Consider the following 15,882-nt stretch of genomic DNA (forward strand, 5'->3'; position numbering starts at 1 on the left):
AGTCAGACACGACTGAGCGACTGATCTGATCTGATGTGATCTGATAAGTGAAGAAGTTAGACCACACATGACATTTATTAAGTTCGTTGTTTTGTATGGGCCTGGTTTGTGGTGATGGTTGTTGTTCAGTCACTAAGTTGTGTCTGACTCTTTACGACCCTGTGGACTGCAGCACGCCAGACTTCCCTGTCTTTGCCCCCAAACAATTATAATAATAACATCAAATATAACTGGTCACAAATCACCATAAAATATAATAATCGTGAAAAAGTTTGACATATTTCAAGAATTATCTAAAATATGACACAGAAATATGAACAAATGCTATTGGAAAAATGGCACCAATACTTGTTCAACATAGGGTGACTGCAAACGTTCAATTTGTAAAAAACAAAAATACAGTATCTGCAAAGCACAATAAAAATAATAAAACAAAGTATTCCTGTATTGTTAAGTTTATTGATTGGTACTAAAGTTTTTTAAAGCATTTTTCAAAGTATTTTTAAAAATGTGTCATTTAAAAAAAAACATACATTGGAACTTCCCTGGTGGTCCAGTAGTTGAGAATCTGCCTTGCAATGCAGGTGACGTAGGTTCCTTCCCTGGGGAGGGAACTAAAATTCCACATGCCATGGCCCAAGTAAAACTAAGCCTAAGCACCACAACTAGGAAGTTTGTGTGCCCCACTGAAAGATGCCAAATGATGTAACAAAGATCCCGCATGCCGCAACTAAGATCTGATGCAGCCAAGTAAATGATTTTTTAAAGCCATACATTATCTCTAGATAAAACCAAACATGTGTGTGCCTTTTCCCCCTAATAAAGTGGTTTGCGTATTTCCTCTTCTCCAGAGATTTTTGTCCTAATAGCTTTCATTGTTAAGTAGAATGTGTTCAAGGACAAAAACATTTAAAAGACTGAGGGAGTATTGATGAAATAAGAAAGGCAGAAATGGACTTCCCTGGTGGTCCAGTGGTTAGGACTCTGCACTTCCACTGCAGGGGGCTCAGGTTCTATCCTTGGTCATGGAACTAAGATCCCACATGCCATGCAACATGGCCAAAAAAAAAAAAAAAAAAAGCAGAATGTTGATAGCTCTTTCATCTGGGTGATAAGTACATAAAGGTTCATCAAACTATTAGTCTCTGTTAAAAAAAAAAAAAAAAAAGACACTTCCCTCTGTGAGTTTGCATGGCTCTTAAGAGAATGCCAGCACTCCTAAGCATGGATGGTCTGCAAGACCAGGCCCTGACAACTACACGGGCCTCACTCTCCCCAGCTCCCCCTGTGCTTCCTGTCTCTACTCTCTCTACTTCAGAGACACTGGACTTCTGGGCCAGTTTCCTCCCACCCAAGAGCTCTGGAACCTACTTTCCTACTACCTGGAAAACTCTCCTCCTTCCCCCATCTGGTTAGGAGTACGCATCCTTCAGATCTGAAAACAAACATCACTTCCCCTAGGAAGTCTTTCTTGAAAACACTGACCAAGTCAGAATTTTACTTTATCTTGTGGGTTTCCTTCAGAACATTTTAGCAAGTTTTAATTTTACTAGTAATGAATAACAATAGCAAACATTTAATGAGCACTTACTCTGTGTCAGGGGCTGACCTAAGGATTTCAAGGATATCTGCTCATTTGATTCTCTCAAGGCACAGAAAGTGGAAGAAACCTGCTCAAGTCCACATGGTTGGTAAAGAGACAGAGCAGGACCCGGTCAGTTTGATTCCAGATCTGACATCTCAACCGTTCTCCTCGGCTCCCTTTACATGATGTAAATAATATGCATCTCTCCTACCAGACTATTTAATTCCTCAGTTATAGATATTTGGTGGCATAGACTGAATTCTGTCCCTGCCTCAAATTCATGTGTTGAAGCTCCAACCCTCAATGTAACTGTATTTTGAAGATAGGACCTTTACAGAGGGAATTAAGGTAAATGAGGTCCTAAGAGCAAGAACTTAAACCAATAGGACTATTATCCTTCTTTCTGTCTTAGTCTGTTTGGGCTGCTATAACAGAACACCATAGACTGGATAGATTATAAACATTTCTAAAATTTATTGCTCACAGTTCTGGAGGCTGGAAAGTCCAAGATCAAAGCACTGGCATATTGGGTATCTGGTGAGGGCCCACCTTCTGGTTTACAGTTGGTGATCTTCTCACTGTAACTTCACATGGAGGAAGGGGCAAGGGAGCTCTCTCTGAACCCTCTTTTACAAGGGCACTAATCCCGTTCATAAGGGCTCTACCCTTATGATCTAATCATCACAAAGGCCTCCTCTCCAAATATCCTCACATTGGGGATTAGGTTTCACATATGAATGTGGGAGGGAGGGGGTAAACAAACATTCAGTTTATGGCACCTTGTAAGAAAAGGAAGAGACAACAGTGGTGTGCACGAGCAGAGGCAAGGCCGTGTGAAGACACAGGGAGATGGCAGCTGTCTGCAAGTCAATGGAAGGATTGAGGAGAAGTCAACTCAGTTGGCACCTTGATTTTGAATCCAGCCTCCAGAACTGTGAGAAATAAATTTGTATCGTTTAAGCCACCCAGGCTGTGGTATTTTGTTATGGCAGCCTAAGCAGACTAATACATTTGGTCTCTTCTTGTTTGCCATTATATGCTTTGTACTAAACACCATGTCTAGCACACAGTAGGTCCTCCAAAAACATATACTTTGGTGTCATCACCTTCCTTGACCCTTTCCCTCCCCCAGCCCTGGTTTGACTGCCCTTTGGGGGCTTTATTCATTATACTTTCCATTTGGTTCTGGAAAGATATGTTTTAAGGTCTCATTCCTTTCTAGAACCTTAGTCTTTTAAAGATTTTGAAGGGCTAAGTCTTTCTAGGATTTGGCACAGGTGGCATGTGATTTTGAAGTTTCATAAATATTTGATCAAATGCAAGTTTTCTGACCCCTAAACATGAGCCCTGGTTCAAGACAACCTGAGTTCTAAGCTTCATCTCTACCTGTGCTTGCATACTGAGCCTCAAAAATAAACATGGCCTTGAGTTTCCCCAGAGGTCAAAGCTTAGGTAAAGTCCATCATGCTTTGAAAAGTACAAGGTCGTTTTGATGCCTGTTATGAGCACATGTGCAGCTGAGTTGAACTCCTGAGTCTCAGTCATCTGCCTGGCTCCAGCTGGACTTCGTGCTATCCCTCAGAAATACTAAGTTCACTGCTCTCTCAAGGGCTTTATACTTGCCACAGGAGAATACTTCCCCTATATTTTCCCATTGCAAATATCTGGACTTAATTTTCAGTGTCTACACCAGAATTAAGGCAGGTGATGCTGATTACAAGGAAACAACTCAGTTTCAGGGCACTAAGGAAGAGAAGAGATGCTGTTGTTCTATTAGTTCATTTAATCCTCTTGACAGTCCTAAGAGGTATTTATTATCATTAACCCCACTTTACAGATGAGGAAATTGAGGCCAAGACTGGTTAAGTAACCGGCTAAAGGTCTCAGAACTAGCAAGTAGCAAGGCCAGAACATGAATCCAGGCAGACTGGATCCAGTGTCCAGCTTCTTAACCACAAGGTTCTCTGCTTCTCAACATAAATCAAGTGTAGTTAGCATAGGACCTGGCATGGGATCGCTGTTCCATAAGCCATAGGTATTTCTCTACTCATCTCAGCCAGCTGACTCTTCTAATCTTATAATACGACTTCCAGAATGAAGCCAACAACCCTTCCTATTCCATCTTGCCAGAACTCAGGGTCCCTCGCTCCATCTTCTCATGCTTGCACGTGCTGAGTAGCTGGAATTGAGGGCTTGAGTAAGCGCTGGGTTCCAATTCAGGCTCCATGATTCACTAGCTCTGTAAGCATAGAAATGTTTCATCCATCCCAGGGTCTCAGTTTCCTTACCTGTAAAATGGGGACAATAACAATTCCTATACCCTAGAATTAAAAGGATTTAGTGAGGTGATACATGCAGAATGCTTTCCACCTCACCTGGCTCATAAAAAGTGTTCAATAAATTGTCACAATTATGATTACAGGCTTCTCAGTGAGAAGCCACCAAAGATTCCAAGGCTGTGAAATAGTCTCCCAACCACCTTTAGGGCCAAATTTGGGACCAGATGACCTCACTGCTTACAGACAAGGCTGGTTGGCTGAGAAGACTTTTCACCTCATCTAACATAGGATCTGTGCTGTGTGTGGTTAGTCACTTCAGTCATGTCCAAACACAGGATCTACTAGACACCGAATTCTTGGAGGCAATGTGGTATAGGGGGTGCTCTACTGGGTCTCATAGATCTGGATCTGAATTCCAGCTTTGATTTTCCTCAGGGCCTCAGTTTCTCCATCAGTCAAATGGGAAGGAAGCAGTGTGAGGAGAGATTAAGATGTGGATTTGGATTCAGAAGATTAGGTATCATTCACTCTACTCCTTGCTCAACCATGGACCAGCTGTGTGAGCTGAGTGTCTTCACCTCCATGAGCCTCAGTTGTCTGCTTTAATGGGTGCTGTCGTCATTCTTCTTCCTGGGGTGGCTGTGAGGATTCCCCAGGACCATGTGTGCCCTCTCTCTGGACACTAGCTGTTAGCATGAGAGACAGTATATACCAGCTGTTAGGAGCTTAGGCTCTAGAGTCAAATTGCAAGAGGAATTCGATTCCAGCTTTGGCAATTACTCCTGGTGAGATCTTAGGGAAATCAGCCTCGATTTACTTATCTGTGAAGTGAGAAAAATAACAGTAAATATCTGATAGAACTTGTTAGGAGGATTCAATCAGATGATGCATGTAAAACACTTTAAACTGGCCTGGTTTGATGTTAGTGGCCAAAAACCAGCAAAGATATCATGATGCTGAGTTTTAAAATATCCTTTTCTAAAATGCAAATGCATTTGCCCTGAGGAGTTGAAAATATGTTCTGGGCCTTCAGGATGGGAATGGTATTCAAGTCTAAAAACGACAACAAAAACTAATCAAACAAAAAACCCCAAACAAAAACCTCATTTATAGATGAAGTTAAACCAAGGTCAATGTGACCACATCACACCCGATTCCACATCTACAAGATCAATCCTATTTAACTGTAGTGTAGCTCGGATGTTGAATTCTCACCAGAAAAAGGTCCGAGTCCCGGCAATGCCCATGTTCACTGTGGAACCTGAGACAAGTGACCACCTCTAGCTCTCCACGTTCAACCTGGCTAGTAACAGACGCCCTCACAGAGCTATTTACCGACAGACGGATTCAATGAGATAAGAAACAAAGAAAGGGCTTAAAGTCGGAGCTACAGTTAATATTGCTACAGCGCCTGTCTTTCCCCTACTATCTGAAGGATTATTAGCTCCCACGTGCTCAGGCACTCGCCTTCGCAGGTCTCGGTTCCCACTGCTCCAGGATTCTCTGAGTCACGCCCCCCTCAGCACGGCCCCTTCCAGTTCCTCCCCCCATGCCACACCCCACCCCCGTTTCTTCTCTAGCCGCGGGAAAAAGACGCCAAACAACACTCGCCAGAACCCCGAAACTGCAAAGACGCAAAAGAGACAGAATTCTACCCGCCGCCCGAAACCGCTAGGCTTGGCTCCCTCCGGCCCTCTGATCCATCAAAGGCGAAGAAGCGAGCCTCGGGACCAATGAGAAGCGGAAGCGGTGGAGCAATGCCCCGCCTCCTTAAAGCGCCCTCACCCCTGATTGGATGTGTCCAAGCTAAGCCACTTAGGAGTGGGGCCAACCTATCCACCGTGCTATGCTGGCAAGGATAGTGGGAGAAGAGAGGCCGCCGACCAACCTCAGAACGGCATGGTGTGTCAGCACCAAAACGCCGCCTAATCAGAAAGCCCACTGGCCGGGTTCTAACCCGGGGCAAGTTAATGGCAGGGCAGCGTAATGGGTCATTCTCTTTACGGTGTAGCAGCGGTTGGCACGTGAAGTACGCAGTTAAATCCCGACTCAGCTGACTGTTAAGGCGTCAATGGAGCACTGACTGCCGACGCTTGTGTCTTCTGTTTCCCTATACTCCCGGATGGGGCAGGGTGCGTTCTGCAGCCAATTAATCGTTCAGCAGGGCAAAAGGCGGGAAAGGAGAGCTACCCACAAGCATTCAAAGCCTGGCTGCCTTCCCCCCCTCCCCTCCCCCATCCAATCACACTCATTTCTCCACAGATTGTAAGGGGTTGAGAGAAAGGTGAAAGACTTTGCAGTGAGAGTTACTCAGGATGGTAAGACAGAAGCAAGAAAGAAGTGATATCCCTGAGCCTTTACGGAGGGAGCTTCCAAGGTGATGCAGATGAAGGAGGTTCAGTCTCTGAGAGGATGGGACGAGCAATCTCCGCAGCTACAAAGCCTTGAGGACCAGCTAGTGGATGAGATCTCAGCCTTAGAGGCCTGAAGCCTAAGTCCGCAGACCAATCAGACTTAACGCCTCCTCGCCACAGCGCTGGCCAGGTGGGCAAGAGCTTGGGCTCTGCAGCCAATCAGCGGAGGTCGCGAGGCAGAGGCGGGGATTGAAGGGCGAAGGGAGGGCAGGGAGTGGAGCCAAGAAAGAGGGTGTGGCCAGCACTGCAGCCAATCAGCTTCTGCCTCGGATTCCCTGCGAGACCAGCAAGCTATGCACGCGGTCAGGCTTCGAGCCATGAGCCTCGCGCCGCTCCACTTTCTAACGGCCACTCGGGTTTGTGCCGCCGTGAGTGAATGTGAGGCTGAGTGGGGAGAGGAACAGGGCCTGAGTCAGTAAGCATCATGGATTTTCTTACTTTTCTCCGGGCTTAGACCTGGCTCAGGTAAAGCTGAGGTATGGGGGCGTGAGTGGTTTTCATGAGGAGGAAGATTGGGAAGGAAGGGTGAGGGCTTTGGCCTCTAGGGACTCCTTCTTCCCTGGAGAGGCTGGAAATTGGGTCTCTTGGGCACTGTTGGGCCCAGCTGGGCAGAAACCAGGCCAGCATGTCCTATGAATTGGTCCGTGGTCCCTGAGATAGCCTGATTTGGAAATGTGTTGTGGGGCAGTTATAGGCACTTGGAGCTCTGTGTGGGGTCACTGGCCATGAGGTATGGCCTCTGAACCATCACAGGTTGTCTGGGTTCTGGACTGAGCCTGGATCTGGTGACTAGAGAGGTCTGTGACTCTCCAGAGGTTAGTGGGAGTCTTTGACCAAGAAATGAAACTAGTAAGTACTTGAGAGGCCTTCTGGAGTTTCTGGATCCAGCCTGGACTGAGAGTCAGTGTTGATGAAGTCAAAAGCCCAACAGGAAGTTGTCAAGAGTCTTTGCATCCTGGCTGTGCTGGGAACATGTGGCTGCAAGGCTTTGGGGGTGGGGAGGTCTCTGGATTCCAGGTTGGGGTGCTCACAGAAGATTTTCCAGTACTGGGTACAAGTTGGACAACGTGGCCAAGAGGTTAGGCCCGTGGTTTTCTGGAGGTTCCAGGGAGAGGAGGGTGTCTGAATTCCAGCAAGTTGTTTGCCCTCCATGAAGTATTATTGACTTGTGGTGGCTCTAGACAGAATCAGGATTGAGTTGTGTCTGGGACCTTTTAGTTCCTGTCCCCATTTTTTCCCCCAAACTGTTTCTGGTCATTTCCAGAAGATATCAGGTTATAAGCATGGGGTGGGGGCTTGGGGAAGATGGATGTTGTATTGGACACAGGAGGAGGTGTGTGAGATATCCTGCTCTTTAGGAAGTCACCCATGCTGTCTTTACTGAAGATTTTTATACTTATGGTGCAGGAAGTTGATATCTAATTTCACTCAGCTGTTCAAGTTGTACAAAGTATTAAAGCTTTCAGGGTGCTTTCATGTACACCCAGAGTTCTCAAACCAAAAGTGTAGTGCAAGGGGGTAGTTTATGAGTGGATTACAAGGGTCTATGAGCTCCTGGAAATAATCGGAAAAACTGTATGTGTATTGTTGGGGCCAGGGGTGGGGAGGGAAGCAGCCACAAAGAGGAGGAGTGGATCCTGTCCAAGGATGGTTCAGAGCAGTCTGTGACTCTATTGTCATTCATATGCAAAATGGTATGAGAATCTACATTTTTCTGATGTAAAGAGTTGATTTCATAACATACGATTTTAAAAAGGATAGTGACCCCCTGAGAGGTTAACAGCTACTAGATTAAAGCAGGCCCTCCTATTATCTATTCGGAAAAACTAGAAATGGGAGATTTTCCCTCTTCTCCCCACATCTGGTGTTAGCGCACACTTCAAGGTGTCTCACACACTAGCCTGCCTGTCCAAGCTCAGTCTCCATGCCCCTCCCACCCATTCGGGGCCACACCATTCTGAAGAGTATAGATCTAGGGTTGAGGCTCATGTGAGCCTGGGTAGTGGACCATTTGGACCAGGAAGTCAGGGGTTTTGAGTTCCCAGAGTATGGTCTAGAATTGGGAGGTACAAGTGGGTACTTCCTAGATACCCTTGGACTCCTCAGCCCAAGGGGAGGGACACAACTAGAGATCAGAGTGGTGCCCTCTGTCTGGATTTGAGGCAATATGGATATTCAACACTGGTTTGGAAAGTAGTCCCTATGAGGAAGTTGAAGGTCTCAGAAGAGTTAGCCCCAAGTTAAGGCTGAAGAAGAAAGCTGTCTATTGTGAAGAGGCAGTGGAACCTAAATTGTTTTTATTTCTAGTCTGGTTCTTTTGCCACATAATCTACAAAAAGTGTGCTATAATAGGGTCTCTATGACCTAGATTCAGCTCACCTGCCTATTACTATATCCGTATCTTGGGTTATGTAGAACATAGATTTAAGGGAAGAAAGAAACGCATTCACTCTGTGGCATCTCTTCTCTGGTATGTCTTGGATGTACTTAACTAAAGAATGAACACTTCAAGTTTTCTGTAAGGTTTGGGTAATTGGTTTTAAGCTGTATAAAATGTGGGAAGTTTAATCACCTTAATTTGCAGAAAGCGATATGTCTCTGGGAAGAGTGGAAAGTTCATAGAACTTTCCTAAATTGAATCTTGTTTAACTTGACTTTGGAGGTACTCAATATTTAATACATGAGACAAAGGGAGTATTTTTCATAAAACAAATAAGCATCCCTCTAATTGGCATATTCTGATGGTTTAGCTTTTTTTTTTTTTTTTAATTAGTTTATTTGGTTGCACCAGGTCTTAGTTGCATCACACAGGATCTTTCGCTTTTCCTTGTGGCATGCAGGATCTCTAGTTGCATAAGAACTCTTATTTGCAGCTTGTGGGATCTAGATCCCTGACCAGGGATCAAACCCGACCCCTCTGCATTGGGAGCACAGAGTCTTAGCTACTGAGCTACCAGGGAAGTCCTCTGATGGTTTAAGTTTTAATTATAATATTTAGAGAGAATCTGTACTTATGTTGCTATTTTGACATTTTTTACATCAAGCTGAGTTGTGCTTGAATGGGCTTATGGTCAGGTATATCAGTAAGAATAAAAGATATCAGATTTCAAACTTTATTTAGTAATATAAGTATTATAAAGGACTGAGAGGCAAAAATCATACCTCCTTTTCCCACATACTTCTCTTCCAATTATATCCTATGTAAACTTTCCTGCCTACTCCACTCTATCCCAAGATGCAGGCTTGTGTCCACAAAACCTGTGGTTTCCTGGCTCCACCCCAGAGAGACAACTGCAGGAGATTCCTATTGAGTCAGCCTGGCAAGTGGAGGGTGGGCAAGGTTTTTGAGACTTGTGGGGAAAGAGAAGAGAAACACAACATTCTCTGGTGGTCCAGTGATAAAGAGACTGCGCTTCCAGTGCAGGTGGCAAGTCTTCAATCCCTTGTTGGGGAAGTTCCTCATGACTTGTGGCCAAAGAAAAAAAAAGAGAAACAGTCAGCAGTGTGCTTACCCTTCCAAGTCAAAGTGGTACTTGCTTCTGCTTGTCACTGCTCAGTGAAAGATGGTTTGGACTGTGCAGTCAAGAATGTAGGCAAGAAGAAGGGCTGAGGTGTAGAGGGCCCGACCCCTCTAAGGAGGCAGTCTCTAAAGGGATAGCCTTAGATGAGGGTAGACACCAAGTGGGAGGGAAAGATGGGGTTTCCTAACCTCGGGGGCTTTAGTTCACTGAACGGGGAGTCCCCTCACCCCTTACCCTCCCTGTTAGGTTTCCTGAAAGCCCACAGCCCTCCCTGTCAACTGCATTTGGATAAGAAAATGCTACTCTTTGAGCACAGCCTCCATCTCTTCTGAACATCAATGGGCAAACCACCAGTGGAGGAGCTGAGTCATGGGCACATGCTGTAGGCCTGGGAAGTGAGGGGGACCCCACTCCACTGGGTGATGACGTAATCTTCCAGACCCCTATACCTACACTTGGGGTTCCTCCTTTGTGGCTTCCCCAACTTATTCCACATCCTCAGAGAGTGTGTATTTCTGTGTGGGAGGAAGGATGTTTTCCCTCCATATACGTACACGTCAAGGATTGGTATTTTTCTGTGTCCAAGTCAAGGGTCTTTTATATGGGTATTTCATGGGTCCCTGGGTGTGGTGGTGTGAGGAGTTAGAAAGCTTAGAAATGGAAAATATTTAACGACCAGAGTAGCAAATGAATACAACTTCCCCATTTGCATTTTCCCTTTCACTCTGACTCATCTTCCCCTCTCCCCACACTATTATTGCCCCTCCACTGGCCCCACCCATTGGCACACCCTGTCTGATCTAGGAAGGGATAACATCTGCTTGGACCCAAGCTAGAATGAGAGGTAGAATGAAGGTATGTTAGGTCTCAACAGAGTAGAAGGGTGGTCTGAACATTTGAGGGTCCTGAAGCCAAAAGGCGAAACAGGAGTTTTAGAGACATAATCTTTGAGTCTAGGAGGGAATCAGAATCTAGCAGAGAAGCCTTGGGGAAAGCAGACTGGGTCTTGTCATCATACCAGCCTACCAGTGCCGGACTTGTTACTCTTCTAGTTATTTATTAGGCATATATGTCAGGCACATATCGTAAGCTATCTAGCAATACCTGTTCTATGCATGAAAAATCTGCAAGAAATAATAAGAAACAGAAAAAGAAATGTGAGTTTCTCAGACCTCATCTTTTCCCCAGGTTAAGTAGTGCTAAACTGTGAAAAGAGGGCAAATCTCCGAGGACCTTCATCCCCTGGGCAGGAAGTCAAAGTAACTCCGCAAGTCCTGATTTCAGAGAAATGTCATTTGTCATCAGCCCAAGAAAGAGTTTTTCTCTTTGGAGACCACCGCAGGCCCTTCCTGGGGTTGCCCCCTTCAGAGCGTGATGGGAGGATCTGAGTCACTCACATACCCTGTCCCCAGTGATGGCCCAGATGACCTGGGTCATTCCCACAGAGGAGTGGAGGCTTCCCAGTACCAAGTCAGAGAGAGGGAGGAGGAGGCATGCTTTTGGCCCTCTTTCACTCTCTTCTTAGAATCCAGATGTTTCAGTCCTTTTTACTTTTGAGGTAGTATAAAGAGCTTCCAGCTGCTAGAACTCTACTGACACCTCTAAGAAACAGAACTAATACTATTTGAATGATGCTATGTACCGAGAAACCACTTTCACATACATCGTGTCATTTCATCTTCACCCCACCTCATAATGAGGTAGGCAGAGCTTCTCCCTATTTCACGGATGAGGTAACTGAGGCTCAAAGAGGTGACTTGCCCAAGGTGACTCAACTAGTAGGTGGCAGAGATGAGAGTCAAATGCAGGTCTGATTATCCCAAAGTTCTTATTGCTTCAGATATGCTTATTTGACTCCAGAAATTCACAAATGAAATAAGAAGACCAGAGGTCAGGAGGCAGAATGCTTGGGTTCTGGGAGAGGAGTGGTCTCTCCTGGAGGGGTGAAACACAGCGAGGGGTGTAAGACCACACCCCTTGGGGGACTGTGGCAGACTGATACTTGGGACACCCAATGGAAGACTGTGAAGTCAGGGGCGGGGCTAGCTCCAGAGTAGGGGGGCCAGGAGCCCCAGCAGCAGTTCAGAGCATGCGGTGTCCAGGAGGAAGCTACAACCGGTGAGTGGTTACTTCTCCCCAACTGAGACTTTCCTCCCATTACATTCCTCTTTCTGTCCACTTCCTGCCAGCCTGTAGCCCTCCCTGTGAGGTGTCCAAGTAGTAATTCCTCCCTCCTATGGGGTCTGTACTCAGGGTGAGCCTACACTTAGGAATATGCCTGCTGGGCTCCGGGACACTTAGGTCTGTCTCTTTGTATCTGGGTTCCCAGTTCTCTTCTTAAAAGCCAATGTGGTGGTTTTGATGTGTGACAAACTTCTGCCTTATTGGGTTCTGTCTTTCTAATCTTCATTTTTGGCTTATGAAAAACAAAATTGAACCGTCTCCTTATCCTTATCTTGAGAGGAAATAGCCTCTCCCTCCATAGTTTCCATTTCCCTTTTGCCTGCTTCCTCCAGGGTCAAAGCCTTCTCCATCTCTCCATCCCTGGGTGAGGAGCCTTCTCTCCTGTGAGTTCCAACCTGCTCTCTTTATCTCACTGCATGGGAGCTTTTGGTCACTTCCAGTTCCTTCTCTGAGGATGGTTTCTAGAAGTTTCATCCTGAGGGAGATGATCAGTTGATGCCTTGAGCCTGCTTTCTGCAGCTACGACCCCATCTTGCTGCCCTTTTTTCCTCTCAGGACCCTCAGCTCCACATGACAGGCTTGCAGGAGGAGGACACACTAGCTTTCTAAACTCCCATGAAACTGTGTCTGGCTCCACCCCTAACTTACAGGGCTGACTGGGTTTTGTGGTGATCCTGTCTGGAATGAGAGCCGGGGCCTACTCAGGGGTCTTTCCCTGCAGAGGAGCTTGGAGAAGCAGAAATATCAGTGTCTGCTCTCCCTTAAGTCAGACATTGCCAACTGGCAGGACCCATCTATCTACTACTTGAGATAGCTCTTCAATGTCCGGTCCTTGCTCTTTAAGTCCTGAATTTGGTCTAATTTCCACTCTCTCACCACCTCCACCCCTGCTATGATTCTGAACAACCTCGGGTTTTCTCTTGGGTCAGTTTATCTGCTCCATTCAGGACAGAGCTGATTCAAAGCCAGCAACTCACTCTTTCTTCCCTCACCTCCACAGGCTTGAGTATGCGGTTCCTCCCTCCCCTTTTCACCATGGACCCTACACTGTGGCCTTTCTCTCAGAACCTCTGAGATTGGTACCCAGGCAAGGCACAATGCCCCTGTCCCCAACAAGACTGCCTAGTCCCTATGCTTCTGATCGGCTGGTACGGCTAGCAGCCAGGCTCCGGCCAGCACTATGTGATACCCTGATCACAGTGGGCAGCCAGGAGTTCCCTGCCCACAGCCTGGTGCTGGCAGGTGTGAGCCAGCAACTGGGTCGCAGGGGCCGCTGGGCTGTGGTGAAAGGCATCAGCCCTTCCACCTTTGCCCAACTTCTGCACTTTGTTTATGGGGAGAGTCTAGAGCTGCATCCTGGGGAACTGGGGCCCCTTGAGGAGGCAGCCAGAACACTGGGGGTGCAGTCCCTGGAAGAGGCATGCTTTAGGGCTCGAAGGGACATGGCCAGAGAGGAGCTGGGTCCAGGGCTGAAGAAACAACAGGAGGAGCTAGAGAAACCCACAAGGGACTCGATGAGAGGCGTGGGGGCCTTTGGGGAGAAGCAGAGACCAGAGAAGTTTGTTAGGGCTGGTGGGAAAGAGCAGGAGACGTTGCACAGGCCGCGGCCACCAAGAGAGAGCCCTGACACGGCAGAGGCGATTCTGGAGGGTCGAGGGGAGCAGATGAGACCAAAGGAGCAACTCCACCAAGCCCTTGTTGGCCACGGCAGAGTCGGTGGGAAGCAAGAAGTAGTCATGTGGTTGAGGGACAGTGCAAGGGGCTCTGAGGAAAGTCTGCGGGAGTTCCCTGGCCCCCTTCCCCCAGCAGGTTCCTTCCAGACTGGCATCACCCCCAGCCCTTGGTGGGCTGAGGCCCCTTGGTTGGGGGAGGGCCAGTCTGCCCTGTGGAGCATCCTTCTGTTGCCGCCTAGATATGGCACTCCCTTCTCCCATAGCATCCCTATGACTGGAGCCTGGCAAGAGGTCTGGCCTCCGGACCAGAGGTGAGTTGAAGGGCTTATGGAAGACCTCTGGCTGGGAGGGAGTGGCTCAGGAGAGGCAGCAGTGATGGGTGGAAGATTACCACATCTCTTATCTCTACTATACACTTTCTGAGTTGAGGTAGGACAAGAAGCTGTCACCACAGGGCAAGCCAAAGCCCAGGCCCCATAGAGCACTTATGACTCCTCCCTCCCCGGAAAGGGGTCCGCAGGATCCCAGGTGTAACCAAGGCCGTAACTCTTCCCCATCCCAACCCCAGGATCCCACTGTCCCTGAACCTCCACAAAGGCCTTTGGAGCCAGAACCAGTTGGCCTCCTCCAGCCCCACCCCAGGTAAGCCCCTCACTGCCTGGCATGCACCCTGTAACGCGGTCTCGAGCCTGAGACTGAGGCCAGGGCTCCAGGAGTCCAGCCTGAGCAGGGCGCCTGCTTCACTGTTCCCTCCAGGTTCCCTCCCCCAGGTCCCCACACAGCTCAGCCCTGGGGAGACGGAAGAGTCTGATCAGAGGCGCACAGGTGAGTAGGGTGAGGGAGCTTTTGCCTCAGTGCCACTATGGCCCCAGCCTGAGTGTTCCAGTGACCTGGCTCTGGGAATCCCAGCCCTGCCCTCCTCTGCCTTTTGTTCCCACAGGTGAACTAGCAACCTGTGTGGGTCAGGTCGGCACCGCAAGCCATCCATCTCTCCCACACCCTCCCCCACCCACTCCTGCTCGGTCTCGGCCCTATTCTTGCTCTGTCTGTGGGAAGAGGTTTTCACTCAAACATCAGATGGAGACGCACTACCGTGTCCACACAGGTATGGGTGCCCTGCCCTGTACAAACTGCTTCCTTTCAAACTCCAGTGGGCCCGCTCCTTAAGTCCCTTTGTGAATGCTGTGCTCCCGAGCAACAACCTTGCCCAGCTGCCCCTACCTACCCCTAGGCGAGCCTTCATGCCCTTCTTCTTTGCTTTATGAGCCTTCCCCTCCACCTTCCCTAGGAGAGAAGCCCTTCTCCTGTAGCCTCTGTCCCCAGCGCTCCCGGGACTTCTCAGCCATGACCAAGCACCTGCGAACGCACGGGGCCGCACCCTACCGCTGCCCTCTTTGCCAGGCCGGCTGCCCCAGCCTGGCCTCCATGCAGGCGCACATGCGCGGCCACTCGCCCAGTCAGCTCCCGCCGGGATGGACCATTCGCTCCACCTTCCTCTACTCCTCCTCCTCGAGGCCATCTAGGGCCTCGACCTCTCCCAGTAGGCCCTCTTCCTCCACCACCTGACGGGGCGTCAGTAACTTCTTTGGCTTCAGCCAAGCTTACAATTAAAAAGCGAAAGACGGGCCGGCGAGCAGGCTAGGCTTCTGATTCCGTACCGCGGCTGCGGCAGCCTAGCCAAACTCGGCTCCAAGAAGCGCTGCGGTAAGGGCGCCAGGAGCCCTCTCCCAGACAGCCTCCGGCCGCGGACCTGGGCCAGAGAGCCCCTGTGGGGTGAGGGCAGTGAAGTTTGCACGAGTGACGGTTAACTGTGCGAGGACTGGCGATTCATCACCAAAATAAAGAGTTTCCTGTGCTCTCCTCTCGGGACCAGAAAGTAGAGTCCAGATTTTCGTCTGTGCGCGGGGGGCAGCCTTGCCCTTAGTCCTGTAGCGGCCCCTGGTGGTTCAACGTGGCGGCTGCCACCTCCGTCTCCCGGGGCTTCTGATCCTCCCCTCGAGGCAGCGGGCCGCGAGGACAGGGTGGTGTCCAGACCGACTTCGCAGCAAGCCCTGTGTGGAAAGGCTGTGAGAATCCAAGTTACTGGTCCCTTTCACAGCAAGCAACTGCGCGCCAAGTCTGAGTCTGGGTCGTCTAGCCCGGGACTCGAAAGGAACGCATGCTATGCTCTGCTTTCAGCCACCCGACTCCTTTCCGGAGCACAAGAGCCGAAAGGCCGCAGCCCCT

General features: G+C 48.6%; 1 protein-coding gene across 5 annotated transcripts; it reads left to right on the forward strand.

Moving 5' to 3' along the window:
- The first annotated feature begins 6,556 nt into the window (after positions 1–6,556).
- ZBTB32 (zinc finger and BTB domain containing 32) lies at positions 6,557–15,532 on the forward strand. 5 transcript variants are annotated; one of them, XM_061388052.1, is made up of 7 exons: positions 6,629–6,743; positions 11,640–11,917; positions 12,984–13,967; positions 14,225–14,298; positions 14,413–14,481; positions 14,597–14,761; positions 14,945–15,532. In XM_061388052.1, exons 2-7 carry the CDS (start codon positions 11,814–11,816, stop codon positions 15,220–15,222), a joined length of 1,674 nt encoding a protein of 557 aa, XP_061244036.1. In that variant the 5' UTR covers positions 6,629–6,743; positions 11,640–11,813; the 3' UTR covers positions 15,223–15,532. The 5 variants fall into 5 exon arrangements, with proteins under 5 accessions (XP_061244038.1, XP_061244036.1, XP_061244037.1 ...); XM_061388053.1 differs by having other exon boundaries at positions 6,630–6,693; XM_061388054.1 differs by lacking the exon at positions 11,640–11,917 and having other exon boundaries at positions 6,557–6,693; positions 13,920–13,967.
- The last annotated feature ends 350 nt before the right edge of the window (positions 15,533–15,882 follow it).

Source organism: Bos javanicus, chromosome 18 (genome assembly GCF_032452875.1).
Source record: "Bos javanicus breed banteng chromosome 18, ARS-OSU_banteng_1.0, whole genome shotgun sequence".
Classification (NCBI taxonomy): Eukaryota; Metazoa; Chordata; class Mammalia; order Artiodactyla; family Bovidae; genus Bos; species Bos javanicus.